We start from the raw sequence: 24,765 nt of genomic DNA, 5'->3' as shown, positions 1-24,765 counted from the left end.
TCACTTAACTACTGCTCTTTGGGAACTGGGTGAGGGAAGAGAGACAGCTGTTTAGTTCCCATATATATTCAGATTTCTGAAACAGTAAAATCTAGGAAACACCGAGTCACAGAATCAGAAACTTGATAATACCTACCTCATGGAGGTTCCTGCAAAAGTTAAATGATGCATCAGCATTTGTACAGGGCCTGGTCCATAGAATGTGCTAATCAGTGATAACTATTATTTGCTCATACTGGGTTTAGAACAGAATCTTGTTTAGAAAACAGCTCTGCTCCTTAAAAAAAAAAAAAGGTTGAAAACCACTACTTTAGAACAATACTTGGCAGCACTAGTGGATCTCAGTTATCCTTCCGCAAGTTCAAAGGCTGCTTTGCAGACACTTTAGAAGAGCACACAGATGCTCCTTTCTCGGCACCGCTGTCCAAGACTGTCTCTGCTGGGAAATGTCATCTTCATTATCAGTGGAAACTCCTATAATAGCTCGATCGATAGGAGCTCCCAGTTAGCAGCTTTTAAAAAGCTCATGAGCAGTAAGATTTTTCAGGATCAGGCCATTTCTATATTTTGAAGAGATTTAAAAAAAGAATTTGATTCAATCTGGCACCTAAAACCCTACCTAAGTCTGTTCTGGAGAGGAGTTGGTGGGCAAACATATGACATGGTTTTAATTATGAATCAATCTGTCAGCTATAAGATTAAAAATAAATAATATGCAAATAGCCACCCTCAAGAAGGAATGAGGCATTAAAATAGGACGTCAGCCTGTGTCTTTTCAGCCTGATGTTCATTGTCTGGCTGGTGTCTTCACCTCTGGTATGTTCTTGGATGTTTACCAGGTAACATTCTCTCTGCTGCTCGCCCAGCAGAGGTGTGAAAGGTAACCTATATATCGCAGAACCACGAGGTTCACTTGAAAAGCAACAGATAACCCCAAATAGAGACCTTAGAACATTTTCTTTTTGGGTACTGAGAGTAGGTACATTTTTTGTATTCTTGTTTTCTGTTCGAATTTTACCCAGATCTCTTATCTGTACAAACAGCATATCAGAAAGCTCTGCTGGCCCCTACATTATGGAGCTATCTCCCTCATCTTTTTTTGCCACTGAGATGGAGTCAGCTGTGTAGTTTCTCTTTGCTGCCTTGTATCCTTGGGGTTGAAAGGTTAACAGTCTCCTGGTACAGGGCACAGATCATTTGCCCTTGGTGTAGAGAGAATATGCCCACAAAGTGGACCTAAGGATTCTCCTTGCCTATGTAATCTGGTTCAGAATTGCAGATTGCCTATTATCCTTTTTTTTTCCCAAACCATAGAGATCATTAATTTACTGCCTGTGTCTCAGATCAGCTCAATATCTCTGTGTGGGAGTACGTCTAACCCTTAATACCACCAGCAGCTAAGTGGGCAACTCCAGCAGTTAAGTGTGTTATGGCCGAGGCAGAAAGAATATGTACAACGTCTGGATCAGTTAACGCACTCTAACAAGTTCTTGAATGCTTCCTGCAAACACATGATCCTCCTTTTGTCAAATAGGTAGTACAGATAATGACAAAACACAAAGCCAGCCACCACAAACTGTAACTAGAAATCAGAAACAGGAGACCCTTTGAAAACGCGATGAGGACAAGGAAATAGAAGGCCCCTTCCTACTCAGTGGGTCCATTTCACTTGAAGTGAGAGTAATAGTCTTGGCACCTCCCTGACTTTTTATGAGTGTCTTTTTCTTTAGCACTTTATAATCTAATTTGGGGAGGAGAGGTGGCAGAAATGGGCATATAATAAAGGGCTTTTTTTTAAATGAGTCAAAGAAAGTGAATAGGAGCCTAAAGGCTTAAATATGTCTTTGAATGGCAAATTATTTTGGCAGCGTATGTATTCTTATATAGGTAGATTTTCTCTAGTCTATTTGCTCCCCCTGGGCCACCATTGATGCCTCACTAACACCTTGGTCACTCATTTTTGTCTCTTGTATTTCACATGATACGTTAAGGGAGACTGTCATACAATAAAAATCCAAAATGTTAAAACCAGAGCAACAGAGAAGGTTGTCTATATAGTATTTACCTCCGCATCATAGGTGGAGAAACCAACACAGCCAAGCTCAAGATGGCTTATCTGGGACTTCTAGGGGGTTTGCCTCATCAGTCTTGTTGTTTTCGCTCTGGGGCAGAGGTAAAAGGAAGCACAGTGAAGATATTTGGAGTCTAGGAGAAAAACCATCGTAAGGAATGGCTTTACTGTGTGTAGGAAGGAGACCTGTTGAACTATTAGGCACCATTTATTCATTGTTTCTGCTTTAGGGAGATGTAACCATATTACTCAAAGGGTGGTACAAGCGTTCTTGTGAAGCACAAATGCCTGCTTGGAGTGACAGACTTGCAGATTTCCCCCTTTTTTTCTCATGCTGATAAAGAAGGAGGTTTAGCCAAGAACTGGACCGGATAACCTTTATTCCCTTTCTTGTAGCTGATAGCGTTACTCAAGCCAGTATAGTAGGAATTAACAAGGCTTTTGATATTAAAGTACAAATTACTAGACCACTTACTGCATTAAAAGCTCATCAGCTCAGTGAACAAAATGAAAAGCTGTGTTTTCTGAACTGCACTGAACAATTCTATCTAATTGACATTCTTTAATTCTATGTGCCTGGTAAGGTTTTTTTTTTAATTGATAATCAAAGGGGGTTAAGACAGGGAGTTAGTCACGAAAACAGTGGCAACGTTTCAGAAACTAAATCTGCTTTAGGTTTGAAAATGGGAAACAATTAACCATAGGCCCAGAGGCATTTCCTTTTAATTTACTCCTTTCTGTTATATAAAATTTAATTTACTGCCTGTGTGCCTCATTCCAACTATTATTAGAAAATTGCCCTTAAATTTCGAAAGTATTATATGTAAAAGCTCTTTGCAAGCGCTGGTACTAAACTTCAGCAAAGAGAATAGGAAAGCTAAATGTGCTGAAATTAAAGTCATTCCACCATTGAGCAGGGAAATAATTTAGCAAAATCAGATTAAATCTCTTTCAGTAAAATGACAATTTCATATGCGTGCTTTCCCATTTTCTGATACCCAGCTGTATAAGAACCATTTAAAGTTATGCCATCCATACGGTATTATATTTTCAGGATTATTCTGAACGTCCCTTAAGTTTTCCTTTTTTTCTTTTGTTGCATGAAATTAAATTTATTACCTGAGATATTATTGAAATAACTCTAGGTCTCTCTCATTCAGTCTTCCTTGATAAGAGCTTTATTTTGCTTTCTAAGACCATCTCCCATGATAATGTTCTGTCGATGATGTCCTGGGCATTTCAGCTTAATTAGCTGATTGTGATACTAGTCTCTCTACTCTTCCTCTTTTCTCAGTTTGCATCCTCCACATTCTATTATGAACTTGATCTCATTTAAAGCTGCCCCTTCCATATGGCAGTCGCTTTTGATTGATTTGCTCTTGCCATGTTTTCCTGATGAATCCTGAGTCAGAAGGAATTCGAGACATTTCTTGTTCTCCCACAGCGTATGTGGGTTTGGGCGCTAAGGAGGCGGGTATGGCAGCTGGAGGCTGGCTCTCGGGGGCTGGATGGGCAAATGCTGGTCATCATTACCACAGAGGTTCGAGTATATATGGCTTTAGAAGCAATTTCTCATTTCCAACCAACTTGCTCCATGTGTAACCAGATTTTTTCCTCTTTTAGGTGATCACGGACTTGGAGGAGCAGCTAAACCAGCTGACGGAGGACAATGCCGAGCTCAACAACCAAAACTTCTACTTGTCTAAACAACTCGATGAGGCCTCTGGTGCCAACGACGAGATTGTGCAGCTGCGAAGTGAAGTGGACCATCTCCGCCGCGAGATCACTGAGAGGGAGATGCAGCTCACTAGCCAGAAGCAAGTAAGGACCATGAATAGTGTTGGAGACCTTGGGAAACCTGGAGCCCCTTTAGATTCTGGAGCAAGTGCCAATTATGTCTCTCCCAAGTGTTCTCAGACTGAGCCTGTCAGTAAAACCAGTCATGTCAGCGCTTTGCAGGTTTGCGAGTTTTAAAAACAGCTTTTAGAAGTGTGTAGTTTGGGTTTTTTTGTTTGTTTCATTTTTTTGGCCACCCCATATGGTTTGCAAGATCTTAGTTCCCTGACCAGGGATCAAACTTGTACCCCCTGCAGTGGAATCGCAGTCTTAACCACTGGACCATCAGGGAAGTTCCATGTATAGTTGTTCTTAATTTTGGTTTAAAACCATTAAAAATAGAATAGATTGCTTTCGTGAGCCACTTTATTTATTTTTTAAAAACTTTTTTTGGCCGAGTTGTGAGGCTTGTGGAATCTTTGTTCCTCACCCAGGGATTGAACCCGGGCTTTCAGCAGGGAGAGCTGGGAGTCCTAACCACTGGACTGCCAGGTAATTCCCAAGCTACTTTATTGTTAAGCGTGGTCTCTTTTCCCTGGCCCTCCTCTGAGTTCTTTCTATAAGATGTCAGTAGAAATGGCCCTTCATCTGTTCTTGTCTAACTCCCTTGGTCTGTAGGATAAAAAGATAGTGTCTTTCAGACTGTAGTTAGAAGCTCATGCTTTTCTGAAACTGATCCGACAAAAGTACCACCCGGGAAATCCTCGTTTGCTATGAGGCACAACTCAGTGGTGCTGATTTGCAGACGATGGAGGCGCTGAAGACCACGTGCACAATGCTGGAGGAGCAGGTCATGGACCTGGAGGCCCTGAACGACGAGCTGCTGGAGAAGGAGCGGCAGTGGGAGGCCTGGAGGAGTGTCCTTGGTGACGAGAAGTCCCAGTTTGAGTGTCGGGTTCGAGAGTTGCAGAGGATGCTGGACACCGAAAAGCAGAGCAGGTGGGACTTCATGTAGGTAGAGAGCCAGTGGCAGGTGGCAGCGGCAGGATGACCCTGAGAGCTCCTGGCGAGTGCCCCCGCTTGACCAGGGATGAGCAGGTGCTGGGACGTAAGACTTAAGTGTTAAAGCTGGGAGACTCTGGGCAACCAGAATCGGTCAGTCATCCTCGAGGTAAATACGGACGGTGCCAGTAGAGGAGATGATGACCAGTCAGCCAGTGCAGGGCCCCAGGAGTCAGCAGGGCAAAGTGTCTCAGTGCTTCTTTGTAGAAACTCTTTCCTTGGATTTTGTGTCATTGTGACTGTGTAGCGAGACTGTCACTCTCCTTTTTTTTTTTTTTTTTAAATATTTATTTGGCTGCACCGGGTCTTGATTGTGGTACGTGGGATCTATTAATAGTTCCCTGCCCAGGCATTGAACCTGGATCCGCTGCATTGGGAGCACAGAGTCTTAGCCCCTGGACCTCCAGGGAAGTCACAAGACCATCACTGTTTTGATACTGGTCATGTGTGATGCGGGTCAACCCTCTACCCCAGTTTTGGCACTATTGACAGTTGGGGCCGGACAGTCCTTCGTGATGGGGGCCTGTCCTGTACATGGTAAGGTGCTGACCAGCTTCCCTGGATCTGCCCCCCTAAATCCCAGTAGCTGCTCCCTCTTCAAGTTGTGACCACCGGGAACATCTCCAGACATTGCCCGGTGTCCCCTGGGGGCAGGGGCGGAGGGCAGCTGCCCCCAGTTGAGAACAACTGCTCTACAAGAATAGTTTACAATTTTTTATTTTTTCTTCCTTTCCTGGTAGGCAGTAGTAATCCTGAGTTCAGGTAGTGTCTTTCCTCTACTTCCCCAGTTCTCCCAGTGTAGGATTCCCTCCTGCCAGGGTCGCAGGTGTGCAGGTTATGCGCTGCATGCTCCTGGGAATAGACTTGAAGATCTTCCGTGACATTTTACCAGCTCATGGTGGGACAGCGTTCACTTTAACAGATCCAGTATATTATGACAGGTTACCAACAGGTAGAAGTGCACGGTCTTGAAGAACACATGCCTTTCCTAGTTTGCAGAGAGGTACCCTATGGGCTGGTATCCACCTTGTGCTTCATGTCTTCCCAACAGAATCCTATTCATCCTGCATAACCTCACTAATATCACCTTTCCCTGAAACTTAGTGTCCCGTAATACTCTGAACTCCCTGAGCAAGATAACTATTCGTGGAAGTATTTATCATTTATCTGGACTCTGTCAGACTCATTTCAGTATTTCCCACATTTGGTGGACCATAGTAGACTCACGGCTGTCTTGGAGGTATAATTTGTGCTAAATCAACTACACTAAGAAAGACTGGAAGCAAAGGGAACCCATAAGTTTCAAGAGAAACTGGTAGAAATATTCTCCTGTTGGACATCTTCCCTTTCAGGGTATTTGCTAATGTGAGAGGGTTGCTGGTTTAAGACTTCCTGTTACTGTTTCCCCCTGAACTCTTGAGCTCCTGCGTCCTCACCCTATGTTCTGGTTGTTCTCACACACACCCCTCCCTCCCACTCGCAAGTCCAGCTCCTAGCCCAGCTGTTTCTAGAGTCCTTTGTAGACAGTTTCGGGGGCAGAGTCTGACCATAGCATCAGGAATGCACAACCAAGCGTGAAAGTGTTCTCTGGTGGCGCTAGTGGTAAAGAACCCACTTGCCAGTGCAGGTGACAGAAGAGACTTGGGTTCCATTCCTGGCTGGGGAAGATCCCATGGAGGAGGCATGGCAGCTCACTCCAGTATTCTTGCCTGGAGAATCCCATAGACAGAGGAGCCTGGTGGGCTACACTCCATAAGGTCTCAAAGAGCCGGACACACACATAGGGAGATCTTTCATATATTTCTTTCAGGAGCAATTGTGAAAGATCTTGGCTCTCTTCCCCACCCCCCATTTTTTTTTCCTTCCTCTATTTTGGTGTTATGTGGGATCTGAGATGAGTAAAATATAATTCTTATTTTTAAAAAAATATTTATATATTTGGCTGTGCCTGTTGCTAGTTTTGGTATGTGGGATCTAGTTCCCTGATCAGGGATTGAACTTGGCCCCCTGCCTTGGGAGTGAGAAGTCTTAGCCACTGGACCACCAAGGAAGTCCCTAAAATATAATTCTTAATTCTTGTCTTCTAGAGGCTGAGAGTCTAGTGCAGGAGATAAACTACGCGTTGAACTATTTATCACCTAAAATAGAGAGTGGGTTGTGCCAGGCCAGTAGTACATTTATGCTTTGGGTCCAGAACAAGAAGACGTTACTTCTGAGAGGAAGCCTGGGAAGGGCTTTGTGGAGGACATGGCCTTCTAGTTTACCCTTGGAGTCTGAGTAAGACTTGGGTTTGTTGGGTCGAGAAGGAGAGCTGCCAGTGAAGGAGCCTGTCTAAGTCCAGATGTGGAAGCAGCAAAACAGAACACCTGAGTTGGGGAGGGGAAGTGATGTTCCAAGGGTGCTCCAGTTTTTGTCTTCTGTCACCTTATTTACACCCAGCAGATTCAAGGTTCAGTTTCCAGAACACTTCAGCTCTTGCTTTAAGGAGAGGCATTGTTTGCTCGAATGGGGCCCCACATGGTCCTCTGCACGGTGCTCCTTCAGTGGGACCTCATTCCTTCCTGCTTCTGCAGGTGGATGTAACCGTCTTCCCATTTTCAGCCCAGTTGCATTTGGAAAAATGCCTCATCCCCTTTAGCCCTTCCAAGTGCATTTATATTCACAGGAACCTTACCTGCTAAGAGTATTTTTACCCAGGGCCTAAAGTGGGTCACATCCTCACTCCACGTAATTCGGAATAAGGGGTCAGGCTGGGCTCTCTCCAGCCTGCAGCCTGTTTGGTTGCTTATCCATGTCCGAGCCGGGCCGGCTTCCTTCCTGCAGGGTGGCAATGACGGGATTTCTGAACGTGCCTGTGTCTCCCCACAGGGCGAGGGCCGACCAGAGGATCACTGAGTCGCGCCAGGTGGTCGAGCTGGCAGTAAAGGAGCACAAGGCCGAGATCCTGGCCTTGCAGCAGGCTCTCAAGGAGCAGAAGCTGAAGGCCGAGAGCCTCTCCGACAAGGTCAGCCCCTGTCCCTCCTGCCTTCTAGATATGCATGTATACTTCCTTCTTTTAGCAGGTATTCACATGCGCTCAATCCATGGTCGGCGTGTTTCATAAACCAAGTCTCACTGTTGTGCTTCCCCAAGGGACACTCTTGGTTGGCAGTAGTGGGGGTAGTGGGTGCTTGGGGTATCAGAGTTGGTCAATGACTTCCTGATATCTGCCCATCAGGGCCCCTGAGGTCCAGATTTTGACCTGGGTGCACAGCACTCTTCTTTCCTGGCATTTGATTTCTGAAAGCCTTTATGGATCTAACGTTGAGCATCCTTGGGAAGTGCGGGGTGGCTAGGACTCCTGCTCATTCCAGTGCTGCAATGGCAGGAAGCCTCAGCGTCTCTGGGTTCTAAGTCCAAGGACGCAGCAGGATCTGAGGACAGTGCTGGTCTTCATATTCCACTTTGGAAATACACACATCTTGTCCATGAAGCACTCTATATTTACAAAGTGACATACTGCTGTTTGAAAAATTTTAATAGTCTCAAAAGAGATTTAGAATAGGTGCTTCTGTGTTACAGGTAAGAGTGCAGGTCAGAGAAACTTCACATATACACACAACTGTTTCATATATACACATACACACTGTTTTGTGTGCGTGTGCGCCCACATACACACACACATAATCTGACCTCTGAATTTTGGGTAACTAATTTTCTGATTATAGAAGTGATTATTTGGGGTCATTGTGGAAGATATAGAAACCACAGAAAAGTAAAGAAAAAGTAACTGGTAATCTGTCACCACTGTTATGTTGGTCAATTTATATTTATTTATTTATATTAATAAATTTAGATTCTTATATAAACAGGATTACATCGTTTTTTAAAAAAAAAATCACATAAACAGGGGCTTTTCCTGAATTAGTGAATATTTTTTGAACATGTAGTTCTAAAAACAACAATTACACAGAGACACCTATTTTAATCATTCTGCTTGTGTTAGAAATTTGAACTTCTTCCAGTTTTTTTTTTGTTTGTTTTTTTGCTGTCATAAGTAACATTGTGATGAATGTAAATCTTTTTTGGGGATCCATGGTTATTTTCTTATTGGAATTTCATAGTAATGACCAGATTCAAGCTAGAGCTTGCTACTCAGGAATATTCCTGAGTTCCTTGGTACTGGCTTACTAATTTTTTTAACCATGAGGAAAGTAAATATGTTATTTAACCATGAAAAAAGTAAATGCATTATTTAGAGATAAATGAGCTTTTCAGTGTTTAGCTCGAAGGACATTTTTTTCTACCTGACTGTCCTAAAGAATTCTACAGCAAAGTCCTACCCATCCTTTAAGACTCCAGACTTTCTGAGCCCATCTTCTCCCAGTGACAGGCCATTCAGGATGAATTTCTCTCCTCCATACCTCTTATCAAAATCATCACTTGACAGAGTAGTCACTATTTGTGTATATGTCTACTTAAGGGCCACCCTCTGCCTTTGTGACTTGATACAAGATCATTGAGAGAGCTTGTCTGCCCTTTCATCCGAGTTCTGATATTATCCCATGCAAGTAAGCAAGCATTTGGAATATGATGATTTAATTCAGCCAAAGCATGTCAGATAAATAAATTTTGGAGAAGTCATCTTCCTAGAACTTGTCACAGCTAGCTACACGTATGACCCATCCCTTAGAAATAATATCTTCTCCTAACAGAATAACCTACGTAAGGCTTATCTTTGACATGGACATTTGTGGTATGCTTTTAAAAACCTGGGCTTCCCTGATGGCTCAGACGGTAAAGAGTCTGCCCGTGATGCAGGAGACCTGGGTTCAATCCCTGGGTCAGGAAGATCCCCTAGAGCAGGGAATGGCTACCCACTCCAGTATTCTTGCCTGGAGAATTCCATGGAGCTAGAGGAGCCTGATGGGCTGCAGTCCCTGGGGTCGCAAAGAATCAGACACAACTAACACATACAGTGTAAAACAATCACAAACACGACTCTTTAGACTTCGCTGGTGGCTCAGATGGTAAAAGCGTCTGCCTGCAATGCAGGAGACCTAGGTTCGATTCCTGGGTTTGGAAGATCCCCTGGAGAAGGAAATGGCAACCCACTCCAGTGTTCTTGCCTGGAAAATTCCATGGACAGAGGAGCCTGTTAGGCTATAGTCCATGGGTTCGCAAAGAGTTGGACATGACTGAGCAACTTCACTTCACTTTTAAAAACCAGTGTTTATGTTCTGACCCTTAGATCTTGATTTTTCTTTGGCTGTGAAGGTTTGTGGATATTGGCAAAAGTCGTTAGCATATAACGTTCCTAAATGTGTCACGGCCAATTTTTCCAAATGTCCAGCTCAATGATCTGGAGAAGAAGCACGCCATGCTTGAAATGAATGCCCGAAGTTTACAACAGAAGCTGGAGACAGAACGAGAGCTCAAACAAAGGCTTCTGGAAGAGGTGGGTGTAAGATGCATGGTAAATAGAGCCAGGCATACTCTCAGAAGTGAACACTTGGCCTCAGGTGGGCAGGTCCAAACTAAGAAATTAGATTTCAAGGTTGAAATTCTCAAGGAAGAGTAAGGTGGTCACTGGGTACTTTCTGGAAGGTGTTTAACACGTTGAAAGAACATGTCAAGAAGCCCTGGGGCCTCTTTGTCATTGTGTCCTTCCAAATAGTGCTTAATGGTGTGTCAAGCACATAGTGAGTAAGTGCTAACTGGAAGTTTATTAAATATGAGGGCAAGTAGATATTGAGTTAAATTGTTCTTTAGAGTTAATATCCAGAGTGTATTAAGTTTGAAGCCTGATGAGCTTCATGCACGGGACAGAGACCTGATCAGGTGATGCTGAATGCCAAATCTCATGAAAACTTTTGAACATCCAATTAATTCAATGCAAAAAAAATGACACCCTGCTTTTGAGACACAAAACAAAAAGTTCAAATTGATCTCCTAAACCAGTCCAATCCTTATGTTAGTTATTTCCTGTACCTTTGAATAGAATTCTGAAAATCTCTGTTTAAATTGAGGACAACTCCCCCAACCAAAGCCTTGGTTTGGCTGAATCACTGATAATTTGTCTTAATTCATTAGAATTGACCTGTCAGGACAAATGCAGTTTATAAAGGTATTTCACGAGAAGTTAGACTCAAGAGTGTTCTGTTTAAGCCACAATGAGCCTGACAGTTGAATCAACCAGGTTATCTGTTCTGGTAAATGGAGCTTTTACTGTGTGCTTCCTGTAGCCCCTGAGAGGCTCTGCTGGTAGAAGTATTGTAACTATGCTATTAAGTTTGAAAAATGTGGTACACATTTTGCAGGGGAGCATAAAATGTTTTCTAGAATGACTTTTAAAAATATAGTTGGGAACGTTCTAGAGATGGATCCATGATGATGTACAACCACGTGACTCTACTTAATGCCACCAGTCCTGGCAGTCCAGTGGTTCAGATTCCATGCTCCCAGTGCAGAGGGTATGGGAACTAAGATCCCTGGTTAGGGAACTAAGATCCTGCATGCTGTATGGTGTGGCCAAAAATAACACAAATGATTAACATGGTAAATTTTATGTATATTCTACCACAACAAAAAAGTTTTTAAATAAAATCAATATTACACACAGGTAGAAAGTTCACCAAAGGTGACTCTCAGAATATTATAATAGAAATTTTTAAATCTCTCTGATTGTCAAATAGAGAATGACAAAAGATAGAGAATGATCAAAGAATGGTCTTTTATCTGGAATGACTAGGCAGTGTCCCCACTAGGCAGTGTCCCCACTTTGGACACACGTTGGAAACAGGAAGCACAGAAATAATCAGTGATCTCGCCTGTCCTCTTTTCCTTCCGAGGAAAGAGCGTTGGCCCCAACAACTCTGCTTTGGTCCAAGGTTACGTGGTGAGTCAGTGGCAACACTAGAAATAGAAGGCTGGCATCCTGATTCAGTCCCCTGTTCTCACTTCTAAAACTACTGGGGAACATTTCCAGTTCCCCTGTCTGCACCTCACAGAGGGCTTTTTGAAGACAGACATCTGGCTGCGCTGGCTTGGAGGCAGATCTCATTGAGACCTGAGAGCACTGGGAAACAGTGATCTTTACCATCAAGGATGCGGCTGGCATCCTGGCTTGGGGTGGGCCCTGTGGCAGCAGGTGGTCGGGGGCTCAGCTTGCCTGTCTTGTCCATTAGGTACAGGTTCTTGTACATGGAGCCAGAATCAGAGTCTCACAGTTGGAGAGAATTTTTGTGTGTCATTTAACACAAATTCCTAGCACTTGCACCACCGTTTCTTTTACCCTTTCCCTGGCAGACTTCAGTAACAGAGCTTTCTCTCAGATCTTTTCTCTCAGGCCTAAAGTGGCCTCTGAAACTTTTCTGACACTGCTGTTTACAGGCATGACTAGTCCCGACTTGGAAGTAATACCAGAGCTCCAAGTCCGTTTGCTAATCCTGTCAAATAATCCCCCTGCCGAGGTAGAGAATCCCTTCCCCAGCCACCCTCACAAGTGGGCCTTGGGGCACCTGGGACTCAAGACTTAAAGGGACTCAAGATTGCCCAACTCATTTTTCTGGCAACTCTAACTCTTAGAAAGTCCTTTCTGGTTTTGAACTAAAGCCTGTAACTTCCAACCATTGGTTCTATTACAGCAAAACATTTGAAAACAGGGAGTAGTCTCATATTTCCAACCAAAGTAGGAAGTTAATATTGATTAATGATCATATTACTTGCTTAGTAATAAAAATAACTTGTTTTTCTTTTTTCTTTTATTATTTTTAAAAATAACTCATGTTTCATTTGGCACATACCACATGCCAGATGCCTGAGTACTTTCCATGAATTAGCTCATACACTCTGTGTGATACTTCTGTGAGAGAGCTACTTTTTATTTTATTATCCCTGTGACAGTAGATTTGCTATCTCTTCAGCTCTCCTGACTCCATGTCACCTTTTCTTTTCTAACTGAAACATTTCAAGTCCCACCAGGACTGGAATGTTCTTTTCTGGTAGTTTTATCCTTCCGAACAGTTTCTAGAAGTCCTTGGGGTTTGAACAACACGGCCCCACCACTACCTGGGCTCTTTGGGTGGCTTATCACACCACTGACACCCATTGATCTGTTAGATCACCACCAGCCCTTCTACATATTTTTTTTTTTTTTAAAACATCTTTATTTATTTGACTTTTTTTTTTTTTTTTTAATACCATCCTGTTAAGCCTTCTTGTTGGTTTTGGCCCATCCTCCCTGTTACCAGGGGTGTTTCCCACTCTGGTTCTGTCGTCTAGTTCCTCTGCTTCCTCCCAGTTTCCTGTCACTATCATAAAATTGGTGGACAGATCTAATCACGTGGCTGGAGCCCTCCTTTCAGTCTACCACCAACCAGGAATAGCCTCCATTTACCGCTCTCTGGGAAGCAGGTAAATGGTTTTGGAAAACATTTCACTGAGCACCAATGTCACTTACTTGTTTTCTATTGTAGTAAATAAGCAGCCTATTTCTTGGAAAGCTAATGGACAGTTGATGTGTTGATTCTAGAGAAATATTTTGGGCCTGGTTGTCACCAAACAGATTCTTGTCCCTAGTACTTGTTTCTCTGCTTCCTGCCTAGTAATTAGTGTTGTCCTAAAATAGCGGAAGGAAACTAAAGAGGGTAATTTACAGAAGTAATCATTTGTGCTACAGGGGACGGATAGCTCCCTGGAAGAGATTATCTTCGCTGTTTTCTCTCTTTTGTTGTTCTGTATTTTAGGGCGTTCTGTGGTTTGATTCAGAAATTCTAGGTCATGCACCCAGGGCAGGTGATTCTGAGTTAGTATCAGTACCTCTTGCTTTACAGAGGATGGATGGAGAGGGGCTGGTGGAGTAGGTTGGGGTAGGAAGGGCAGATGGAAAAGTGATAGGGGCCCACCTGGACTGCATCGAGAGAAAGAAGGATGCAGGAGGCAGCGCTGAAATTCATCGCGCACCTGCTGTGTGCTGGGCACTGGGCTTGGTGTGTCACCCAGAGAAGGGGGTTATTACCCCCACTTGCAGATGAAGAGACTGAGGGTCTGAGAGGCGGTGAGCTGCCCCTGGCCATAGGACTGATAAGAGTTAAGTCAGGGGACTTCCCTCTTGGTCCAGTGGCTAAGACTCCATGCTCCCACTACCGGGCTTGAGTTTGATCCCTGGTCAGAGAACTAGATCCTACTTGCCACAGCTAAGACCTGGCATAGCCAAATAAATATTTTTTTAAAAAGTCATGATTTGAACCAGGGTCTGGAATGTTCTAAAGCCCAGGTTCTTTTCCATGACACTATGATGCCTCAGAATCAGCTGCCTCTCAAGAGGAAGGGGATTGAGGAGTAGGAATGGAAATGCAAACATCAGCGGAGGGAAGACAAATATGGTGGTGAGGTTTCTGCGAACCGAGGTCATCTGTAGCTCTCGGCCTGCTGGGGCAGAGAGCACTGAGGTTTGCCCTCGCCTGTTGGGAAAGCCCCGTGGTGATGGTGAGCAGCTGTTTACAGCTCTCTGTCCTTCCGTCCACAGACGGTCTAGGCCCCTGGGGAAGGGAGTGTTTGGGCCACTGCTAGTAGGGTTAGATTGGACGCCAGGGGTTGGGTGAAACCAAGCAGTATCCTCTTAGGATAGCTGTTCTCTTCTGCTTTTTAGAAACAGAAGCATTTTAGGTAAGAGCCATAAAGCCAGTATCTTTATCGCCTGCCCTGTTTTCTGTAAAGTTAAAAAAAAAAAAAAAAAAGAATTGGAGAGAGTTCTCGTACAAAACTATTTGCAATATACTAAACAGAATTTTGTTTTACTAACACTTGTTCTGACGCTGGGATCGCCCCCCCTTTCCCTCGTGGTGGCAGCATCGCCTCCCACCATGGCTGTTGGTGTGCTTGTTGGTCTCTCGCACTGACGCGGCGCCCTTTGAATTAAAGGTGCTATGATTCCCATTTGTGTACGCCACATGGAGAATCGCAAAGTGAGTTCTCTCAACAGTGGTTGAGATAACTGCTCATGCATCGTTGTGGAATATCAGACAGTTGGTCATCCTGATATGAGCTGAAATTTTGGTGCCTCCTCTGAAATGAGTCTGAGTGGGGACAGTGAGAGAGCGCGTTGCATTGTGTGTGGTCTGAGGCTTCTCTCTCCGGCCTCTCCCCCCACCAGCAAGCCAAGTTACAGCAGCAAATGGACCTGCAGAAGAATCATATTTTCCGTCTGACTCAAGGGCTGCAAGAAGCTCTGGATCGGGCTGATCTGCTGAAGACAGAAAGGAGTGACCTGGAATATCAGCTGGAAAACATTCAGGTGAGAACCAGCACCGGGAGCTTACTGAAAAATTGTCTACAGAGGCAAAGTGTGATGGCTCAAAGCCACCTGGCAAGATGAGCAGTCTCTTCGTGTTGTGTATTTTCACCAGTATTTTATTACGAAAACTTTCCAAATGTTAAGAGAAGCTGGGAAATTGCTATCATGACCACCCTCTAGAGTCTTCTACTCACCATTTGCTATTTTTGCTTTTTCACGTATCTTTGTACTTGAGTCTGTCTTTGTTGGGTGGGGGACGGTGGGCAGTAAGATCAGGACTAAGTGAGTAACAATTGGCTCAGTGTGGCTTTTGTTGAATTTTTCATTTGTTAGCGTTGTAATGACTTTATTTCTTATTAAAGTATCAAATTTAAAAGTCTGCTTCTTCTGGGATCTGAGGTGCTTTTTGTTTTCATGAACCTTAGGTTCTCTATTCTCATGAGAAGGTGAAGATGGAAGGCACTATTTCCCAGCAAACCAAACTCATCGATTTTCTGCAAGCCAAAATGGACCAGCCTGCCAAAAAGAAAAAGGTGGGTCAGAGGGTGTGAAAAGCAGGCAGTGGGCAGTTTCGCTCAATCATGATGATTCCGTGAAGGTCACCAGAGTAGATAATCCTAGGAACATCAGAGAAAACAAAATGCACAATTTCTTTGTTTTGGGTTGAAAAAAGAGGCTTTGAGATCATCAGAATGGCTCTTCAAGAGAGGCTGTTGTCACTCTGGAATCTGTGACACGCTGTGCTGTGTTCATGGCCTTTACAGTTGTGCTGCCTTCCTCTAAAGGAGTGAGATTTGTTTCCCAAGCAGCTGGGGAGGAGGAGGCAGCAGAGAGGAAGGCCGAGTGTTCAGGTTGGCGTCCCCGATTCCAGAGGGGGTTCTCTGCTTGTGTGTAAGGGCCTCTAGAGAGATTAGAGGCCACTCGTGTGCCATTCTAGGACTTCCCAGGTGGTGCTAGTGGTAAAGAACCCGCCTGCCAGTGCAGATAGATGTAAGAGAAGCAGGTTTGATCCCTGGATTGGGAAGATCCCCTGGAGGAGGGCACAGCAACCCACTCCAGGATTCTTGCCTGGAGAATCCCACGGACAGAGGAGCCTGGCGAGCTGCAGTCCACAGGGTCACACAGAGTCGGACACGACTGAAGAGGCTGAGCATGCACACACCTGGGATTCTAGACAGAGAGGGCTTCTTAGGTCACAGGGATGGGATTCCAGAGGTATTAATAGGTCATCTGTATGGGGCCTGAGAAGGAATCTCAAGTCATGCACAAGGGGCTCCAGAGAAACTAGACATCATCTGCTCAGTCCCTCTGATCGGGTCAGTAGGAGACTGGGGCCCAGAGTGCTGCTGTGACCTGCCCAAAGTGCCGGACTGGATAGCTGCCCCCTCCATGGGGTGCTGCTCCATCCGTCCCTTTAAAATGGTAACAATTGAAAACAATGACCAGGAGACACGGATGGACAGGCTGATAGATACACATGGGAAGATTTTTAATAAGCCCAAAGCATGCTTCCCTGAACCACTGCAGCCTTCATGGTAGTTTTGGCCAGGTGTTCTCAGTTCAAGAAGGTCTCTAAGGAGCTGGAAACTTCCTGAGGCACTCAGATGGCAGCATAGCACTGGTGATGGTACAGGAAGGGGAGATGGGCTGCAGGGTGTCTTATGATGCTGATGTCCTCCTTCTGGAGAAGAGCAGCAGCAGAAGCAAACAGCAGTGGTGGCTGTCGGACGCGGGCTTGCTTGTGTGCTGTGTGACTGTGCTTGTTATGTGCTGCTGATGGTGAATCTTTTTTATTTTAGCAGTGGACTGTTATCTGATTATGTCACTTGATGTAGTCAGGGTATTCCCATGTGTTTTTTGGTTGTTAATTTTGTTTTCAGTCTCATTATCCTGTGTTTTACTTTTTTCTCCCGTGTACAATACATATTCCATTTGCATTTTTTTTCTTGGCATAAGCCCCTTCTGTTGATGTCATTTTAGTATTGTGTTTTTTTTTTTTTTTTTAAAAAAAAGCAACCACTCATCTCTGTGTCTTATAACTAAGCATCATGAGACAAATTCAAGGCAAGATTACTGAACCATCTCTCCTGATTCCATCCTCCACTTCCAATTTTTTTTTGAGGGTAAAGTCTCAGGAAATGGCTCTCCTTGGGATTGCTAAAGGAAGAGGTGGTGGCAATTCAAGCATCTTTAACCCTCTCGGTGGAAACTTCCGCACCCCCATTTTTTTCCAGCCAGCTGGGAGGGGCTGTGGCTCAGTCCCCCCACCCCTTCACATGCCATTTTTACTAAACCCGCTTGCAGTGAGTATGTGCCCGGCTCCCATGGTCTGCTCGTCCCGAGGCAGAGTTCCTTTAGTTAGTTCCCAGTGCCAGTTTCCAGGAGTTAGGAGATATCTCTGTTTCCATTGCTAGGGTTTATTTAGTCGACGGAAAGAGGACCCTGCTTTGCCCACACAGGTTCCTCTGCAGTACAATGAGCTGAAGGTGGCTCTGGAGAAGGAGAAAGCTCGCTGCGCGGAGCTCGAGGAAGCCCTGCAGAAGACCCGCATCGAGCTCCGCTCCGCCCGGGAGGAAGGTACGGGCGCTCTGGACAGCGAGGGCGGTGCACCAGGCTGAGGGCCCGTCTCAAGGAGATGAGCGGAGACTAGCTCAGCCTGGTGGTGATGGCACCCTTGGCATGGCCCATACGGCACGCCGGGTGTCCTTGTGGTCTCAGGCCTTTGAGAGCCAGCCCCTGGGCAGTCCACTTGGTTGGGGCCTCTGGGGGACCCCACTAACCTAAAGGCGCTGGACTGGTCTCTCCCCAGCTGCCCACCGGAAAGCTGCAGACCACCCACACCCATCTACGCCGGCTACCGCCAGGCAGCAGATCGCCATGTCCGCCATTGTGCGGTCACCCGAGCACCAGCCCAGCGCCCTGAGCCTGCTCGCCCCGCCGTCCAGCCGCAGGAAGGAGTCTTCCACTCCAGAGGGTACGTTCTCAAGGGGCCACTGGACCTGCATTGACTTTTTTTTTTTTTAATGGACTGAGAAATGCAGACCCAGGGTGAAAATGACAAGTGATAATATGGAGGGCTAAAGAATAAGCAGTGAGCCTTCTCCCCACCCCAGTTCTCTTACCCAGAGTCAACCATTGTATTCTTCCAGCCATAGCTCATAAACTAACTGCATGTCTGTATTATTTAGGTGTCATATAATCATATTTAAGGGATATGAGAAAATAATAATCCTCTTTGCTTTCATAAATATCAGCCCACAGTGCTGTACACTGCAGAACATCTTCTTTAATTAAAATGTCTTCTTAGCAGATTTCATATTAACCCATATGGATTGACCCCATCTTTTTAGAGGGCTGCGTGGTATTCCATGGTGGGGGGTTTATAATTCACCTGTTAATCCAGACCCCAATTGACAAGCATTTAGGTTATTTCCAGTTCCTTGTTTCCATACACACCCTGCAGTGAACACTCTGCACAGCTATGGGTGCTATGACTTTTGGATAAGTTGTTGGGAAATGAGTCCCTGGGTTAAAGGTTGTATGTATTCTGAAGGTTGGTTGTGCCAACCTTTAGACCAGTGGTGTGAGGAGTTTTCTTTGTGGTTTCAAATGTACTCTATTTACCTAGAGATGGGATGGACTTTAAAAAAAGCCAAGGAAGTTGGTTTGGAAAGTCACAGGGAGAGCAGAGTAGTTGTGGTTTAATATCAGGGTATCACCATCAACCCACTTCAGCTGCCAGTCTCAGTGGAATTTTGTTGTCATTTCTTTCTTCTTTAGTAATGATGTCATCTCATTTCCCATGTTTACATAACACCTTGAATCAAAGAGCTTCACTCTTTGATTAAAGTCTTCAAAGTGGTGCTGTTAACACAAAGGAAAATCATTTTGGCCCCCGGGTTCTTCCATGAGGTTGCACAGAGCGGCTCCCTGAGTAGTCTGTAACACTCCAAACATCTCCTTTGTGTGCATGGCATGTTCAGAGTGCATTTATGTTATTTATTCCTCATGACTTTTCTGTTAAGGGAAGAAGACAGTGTTGTTCGGAGAATCCAATTTGGATTCAGAAATTTGGATCCTGAGCTTTTCTATTTAAAGCTGCCTTTGCCTAGTTAGGTCACTATTGAGAAGGGAGCCTTCTAAACAGAAAAAATCAATCTTGTTAGTTTTAACTGATTGGAATTTAAATGCAAGAATCAGTTCTTTGAGGCTTAAAACTTGGATTTTTTAAAAAGGATGTTATTCATGGAAGAACTGGGCATGAAGGGGGACTTCTTCAGTCAGTCTATGTATTTAATAGTCAGAAAGTCTGTATTTCAGAATAGTAAATTTTTTTTTTACCATAGTATAAACATACTTTAATTCTCATCAGTTACAAGCTTGCAAATTTCATGTTTTACATAAATAATTAATGCAAAACCATGGTTGGTACATCTGGAACTTACTTCAGTTCATTTGCTGTGTTTGTTTACTCACACTTTGGTTATAAAAATATTATAACACATTATTGGTCTTGTATTGAACAGAAATTCTCTATGAAATAATCTGAAGCAAGAAGCTAAAATGAAGTCTTTAAAATTATTTAAATATGTTCAAGAATGGTGATTTTTAAACTGGATTCTGGAAAGTGCTCCATGATCTCATCTGGAAAACATACCTTTCATGACTAAAATATTTACAAACAACTGATTTAGAAGCGTATGTTTGTTTACACTCACAAACAGCTATGCCATCGTATTAACCATCTCCTACCGGGAATGTGTTTTTAAATAAAACCTAATTCCTAATAACCAGATAATGGCGATCTTAATTTGATTCCTATAAATCTAGACACATCTGTTAGTGTTAAAATAGTTTCACAATCTGTCACTAAGATGCTTTTTTTTTTAACAGCTTTATTGAGATATAATTCACATACCATACAATCCATTTGTTTGAAATGTATAATTCAGTGATTTTTTTTTTTTTAAGTAAGTTCACAAGGTTGTATAATCATCACATTCAAATTTTTAAAACATTTTTGGTCCCTCCAGTCGACCACCAGAAAAATACCCCTGAACTCATTGGCAGTTACTTGCCATTTTCCCCTTCATGAAACATCTGACAGGTATCAGTCTGCTTTCTGTCTCCATGGATTTGCTGTCCTGGACATTTTCCATAAAGGATGCACCTTGTATAACTTTCTGTGTCTGGCTTCTTCCATGCAGCATAGTTTTTCCGATTCATCCATCTTGGAGCATTTATCAGTTCTTCCCTTTTTTTATGGCAGAATAACATTCTGTTGTGTGATCATCACATCTTGTTTATGTATTAGTCCATTGATGGACTTTTGGGTTGGTTCCATTTATGGCTATCATAAATAATACTGCCGTGAACATCTGTGCACAAATTTTGTGGCTACATGTGTTCTCAGTTCTCTTGGGTATAGACCTAGGGGTGGAATTGCTGGGGCATCTGGTAATTCTGGACTCCACAGTGGCTGCACCATTTGCTTTTCCACCAGCAGTGTATGAGGACCTTCATTTCTCCACATCTTCATCAACACCCATTTCCCATATTTTTGAGTCTAGATAATCCAGTGACCGTGAACTAACATCTCACTGTGGTGTTCATTTGCATTTCCCTAAGGAAGAATGACTCAAGCATCTTTTCCTGTGTATCTTGGCCATTTATTTATCTTCTTCAGAGAGACATTTGTTCACATCCTTTGCCCACTTTTTAATTGGGTTATCTTGTTACTATTGCATCATAAGAGTTCTTTCTACATCCTATCTACAGGCTCCTTGCCAGAGAGATGATTTGCAAACGTTTCTCCCATCCTGTGGGTGTCTTTTCACTTTCTTGATGGTATTATTTTGCAGCACTCTGATTTTTTAAAATAAAATTTCCCTCCAGAATTCAGCCGGCGTCTTAAGGAGCGCATGCACCACAACATCCCTCACCGGTTCAACGTGGGACTGAACATGCGAGCCACGAAGTGCGCCGTGTGTCTGGATACCGTGCACTTCGGGCGCCAGGCATCCAAGTGTCTCGGTAAGAGCAGCCGCTGTGCATTTGTGGTAGGGCCCCCGTGCGTCTCCACTAAAGTTCTGTCCGGTGGTGGTTTGTTTTTTTATTTAAACATTCCTCATCATATGGCAACCCACTCCAGTGTTCTTGCCTGGAGAATCCCAGGGATGGTGGAGCCTCGTGGGCTGCCGTCTCTGGGGTTGCACAGAGTCGGACACGACTGAAGCGACTTAGCAGCAGCAGCAGCAGCATATAGTCGCTCAGTCACGTCCAACTCTTTGCAACCCCATGGACTGTATAGACTATAATTCTCTAGGCCAGAATACTGGAGTGGGTAGCCTTGCCCTTCTCCAGAGGATCTTCCCAACCCAGGGATTGAACCCATGTCTCCTGCTTTGCAGGCAGATTCTTTACCAACTGAGCTATCAGGGAAGCCCGTGATATAGTGCATTCATTTTCACACGTTTATTCTTAGGGGGAGTACACTGTTTTCCCCATGTTCAAGGAGGGAATTTATACGCATTTTCAGCCCATGTCTCCAATCGCCTGCGCAAAATGCCTTGGTCTTTGAGAACTTCCAGGCTCCTTTCCCTCAGGCTGGTGTCTTCTTGCCTTTAAGCTGTGTCCTGGCTTCAAGGGAGATGTGCAGATGTGTCCTTTGCACATCTGTCTGTGGCAGCCTGGGAGAAGCCAGGAAGACTGGATTGAGAGAGCTTGGCTGTCTCTGTAGGGGCCTGGCTCCTGGGAAGGCTGAGGGGTGCCCTGAGTGGCAGGGCCAGGCAGGGTGGGGGTCGGGGGTTGGCTGGCGGAGGCAGGGAGTGGTCCAGCATCAGACGGGTGTGTTTTCAGCCTGTTCACTGCTTTTCCCTAGAATGTCAGGTCATGTGCCACCCCAAGTGCTCCACATGCTTGCCAGCCACCTGTGGCCTGCCAGCCGAATACGCCACACACTTCACCGAGGCCTTCTGCCGCGACAAAATGAACTCCCCGGGTCTGCAGTCCAAGGAGCCCAGCAGCAGCCTGCACCTGGAAGGGTGGATGAAGGTGCCCAGGTATTGCTGCAGGGCGGTTTGGCCTGGCAGTGGGTGGGCAAGCGGTGGCTGGTGAAGGGCGGCAGGATGTGCCGGTCTGGAAAAGGCCACTTTGGGGTAAAGGACTGTTTTGAGCTAAAGGCACTTAGAAAATAGCAGGTGCAAGAGGGACACTCTAACCTCCCCGATTTCTCTTGGAAAAGTAGGATATAATACTCCCATGTCAAAGCTGTTCTTCCTGCAGCAGGAGGAAAGGAGCATTCTTCTCTTCAGAGCAGGGGCAAGGCCAGCGGGGAGAACCTATGCGCACAGACCGTGTTACTTTTCCACAGTTAACTGTTCTTCGTTTGACTTAGGATATAAGCACTTGGGCCCATCTGCTTTGGGGGCTTTATTTGCTTGTGGAGACACCCACGTACACACAAAATTAAATGTGTGTGTGCTTCTCTCCTGTTCACGTGTCTTAACATCAGTTGAATTCAGGGCCAGCTCCACAAGCCAGAGGGTAGAAGGAAGCTTTCCTTCCCCACCCCGGCATGTCATTCCTGTTGTTTTCCAGGGAAGCATCTTTACTGGGATTTCCTCTCCTCCCCACTCTTGCTTCCCACCCATTTCTTCCAAGTTCAAACAGTTCTTTCCCACGTCTGTCTTCCCAGGAATAACAAGCGAGGACAGCAAGGCTGGGACAGGAAGTACATCGTTCTGGAGGGCTCCAAAGTCCTCATTTATGACAACGAAGCCAGAGAAGGTAAATTAATGAGTCGGGGAATCTCGTTGCACGCAGTTGGCCCAGGTCTCCCAGTCTTGGCGTGAAGGCTCTGTTTTCCGGACTGCGTTGCAAGCCTTCTACGAATTTTCCATTTTTGAAAATTAAAACCCAAATGACTCCGCTAAAGGTTATTGGTACGATACTCACGTCTATAGGTCTCCCCTCTGAAGACCCTGCAGGGTGCTGCCCTGAAGATTCCACCTGCTAATACACCTTCCGAGAACTTCCGCCTCAGCCAACTAACCCCTAAATCTGCATCGTCATCCGAAATTTGACTGTGCTCTTCATCTGACACACTTTACTTTTGTTTTTATCTTCCCTCTCCGCCTTCTCTGCACATCTCCTCCCCCCTCTGTTCTCGTGCGCCTCTCTTTCCATGCATACTCCGTCTCTCTCTCTTCCTCTCGTCTCCCCTTGTTCTTGTTCCTGTTCTTTTGTTTTTCTTTCTGCCCTTCCTCTTTGCACCAAGCTGGACAGAGGCCGGTGGAAGAATTTGAGCTGTGCCTTCCCGACGGGGACGTGTCTATTCATGGCGCCGTTGGTGCTTCTGAACTTGCAAACACAGCCAAAGCAGGTGAGGGGCGGCAGGCCCCCCCTGGGAGGTGGGCTGGGCTGCAGCCTTCAGCGCGGGTGGGAGGGGGGGCCTGTGCAGGATCAGCCTGTGAAGGAGGCTCCCCCACCCCCCACCTCCACGTCTGCTATGTAACTGGGACTCAGGTGGCTTGGCCCTCCCTCCTGGTGTGGGTGGCGAACTCCACCCTGTGCTGTCTGCCCAATCTCCTAGATGTCCCCTATGTCCTGAAGATGGAGTCTCACCCCCATACCACCTGCTGGCCTGGGAGGACCCTCTACTTGCTGGCTCCCAGCTTTCCCGACAAGCAGCGCTGGGTCACCGCCTTAGAGTCAGTTGTGGCAGGTGGGAGAGTGTCTAGGGAAAAGGCGGAAGCCGACGCTGTGAGTATGCACGCGGGCCAGAGCTTGTGTTTGTAGAGGGGGCTGACTGGGTGGGGGTCCCTTCAGCCTCCCCCTCTGAAGGGTGATGGGATTGTGTGCCCCTAGAGATCCAGGCTTCCAGGCAGGGTCTGGCCTCACAGGTCCCCCCGCCCGAACCCTCTAGAATGAGGGATTCGCCACCATTAGCCAGCTCTTCAGGGCATACTAGGTCTCAGTTCTGGCAGCACAGCTGCAAATTACTTAGAAGGAAATGCTCTCTCTCCTTTACCCAGATGTGTTTACGTGGTTCAAAGGCTTGTGTTACAAGCAGCACAAAGGGCTGCCGAAAGCCATGTCTCTTTCAGGAAGCTTTTTCATAACCTGCTCAATTGCTTTTACGTGATCTGCTCTTCCAAAGGCAGGTCTGAAATCCTACTTCTCCTGAAGATGTTAGAGACGTGGGTAGGCCTTGATTGGCATCACTCCTCCTGGAACATTCCAGGATACAAACAGTGCTCATCACACACTGGCATTTCCACCACCAAAGCCCCAACAGCTCTTTTCAAACACTTAGCTCCTAATAAACACTTTAAGTGTTAGCAGTCGGAAGTCCTTAGCCACCAGCCTCCCTCTCACGAGAAAGCGCTGTGTTGATGACCCATCTCCCACGTGTGAGCCTTTAACTGAACGCCCCATCCATGTGTGTACAATAGGGCCGTGACTGTACTTCCTACGAGCCTCTGCCCGCGTGGGCTCAGGTAAAGAGACTCAGGAGCTGGTTGATTTGCCACTGACACTGGGCTTTGCACTTGTGCTGACGCCTGGAGGGGCAGGAGCG

At 45.4% G+C, this 24,765-nt stretch overlaps 1 protein-coding gene across 10 annotated transcripts in view; it reads left to right on the top strand.

The window, feature by feature from the left end:
- The window catches only part of CIT (citron rho-interacting serine/threonine kinase), a 175,324-nt gene that overhangs the window by 134,919 nt on the left and 15,640 nt on the right, over nt 1-24,765 (top strand). For 5 of the 10 annotated variants that reach the window (XM_027566754.1, XM_027566752.1, XM_027566749.1 and 2 more), the window contains 14 exons: nt 3,695-3,892; nt 4,653-4,846; nt 7,778-7,913; nt 10,242-10,346; nt 15,045-15,185; nt 15,611-15,718; nt 17,600-17,762; nt 17,995-18,159; nt 21,081-21,218; nt 22,066-22,246; nt 22,882-22,973; nt 23,464-23,568; nt 23,779-23,948; nt 24,641-24,685. In XM_027566754.1, coding sequence (XP_027422555.1) covers nt 3,695-3,892; nt 4,653-4,846; nt 7,778-7,913; nt 10,242-10,346; nt 15,045-15,185; nt 15,611-15,718; nt 17,600-17,762; nt 17,995-18,159; nt 21,081-21,218; nt 22,066-22,246; nt 22,882-22,973; nt 23,464-23,568; nt 23,779-23,948; nt 24,641-24,685 — 1,941 coding nt within the window. The remainder of the gene's footprint in view (nt 1-3,694; nt 3,893-4,652; nt 4,847-7,777; nt 7,914-10,241; nt 10,347-15,044; nt 15,186-15,610; nt 15,719-17,599; nt 17,763-17,994; nt 18,160-21,080; nt 21,219-22,065; nt 22,247-22,881; nt 22,974-23,463; nt 23,569-23,778; nt 23,949-24,640; nt 24,686-24,765) is intronic. The other 5 variants (XM_027566756.1, XM_027566753.1, XM_027566755.1 and 2 more) reach the window with 3 other exon arrangements.

The sequence above is a fragment of the Bos indicus x Bos taurus genome, chromosome 17, assembly GCF_003369695.1.
Source record: "Bos indicus x Bos taurus breed Angus x Brahman F1 hybrid chromosome 17, Bos_hybrid_MaternalHap_v2.0, whole genome shotgun sequence".
Classification (NCBI taxonomy): Eukaryota; Metazoa; Chordata; class Mammalia; order Artiodactyla; family Bovidae; genus Bos; species Bos indicus x Bos taurus.
Note: the sequence above shows the minus strand (reverse complement) of the source record. Positions and strands in the feature narration are given on the sequence as shown.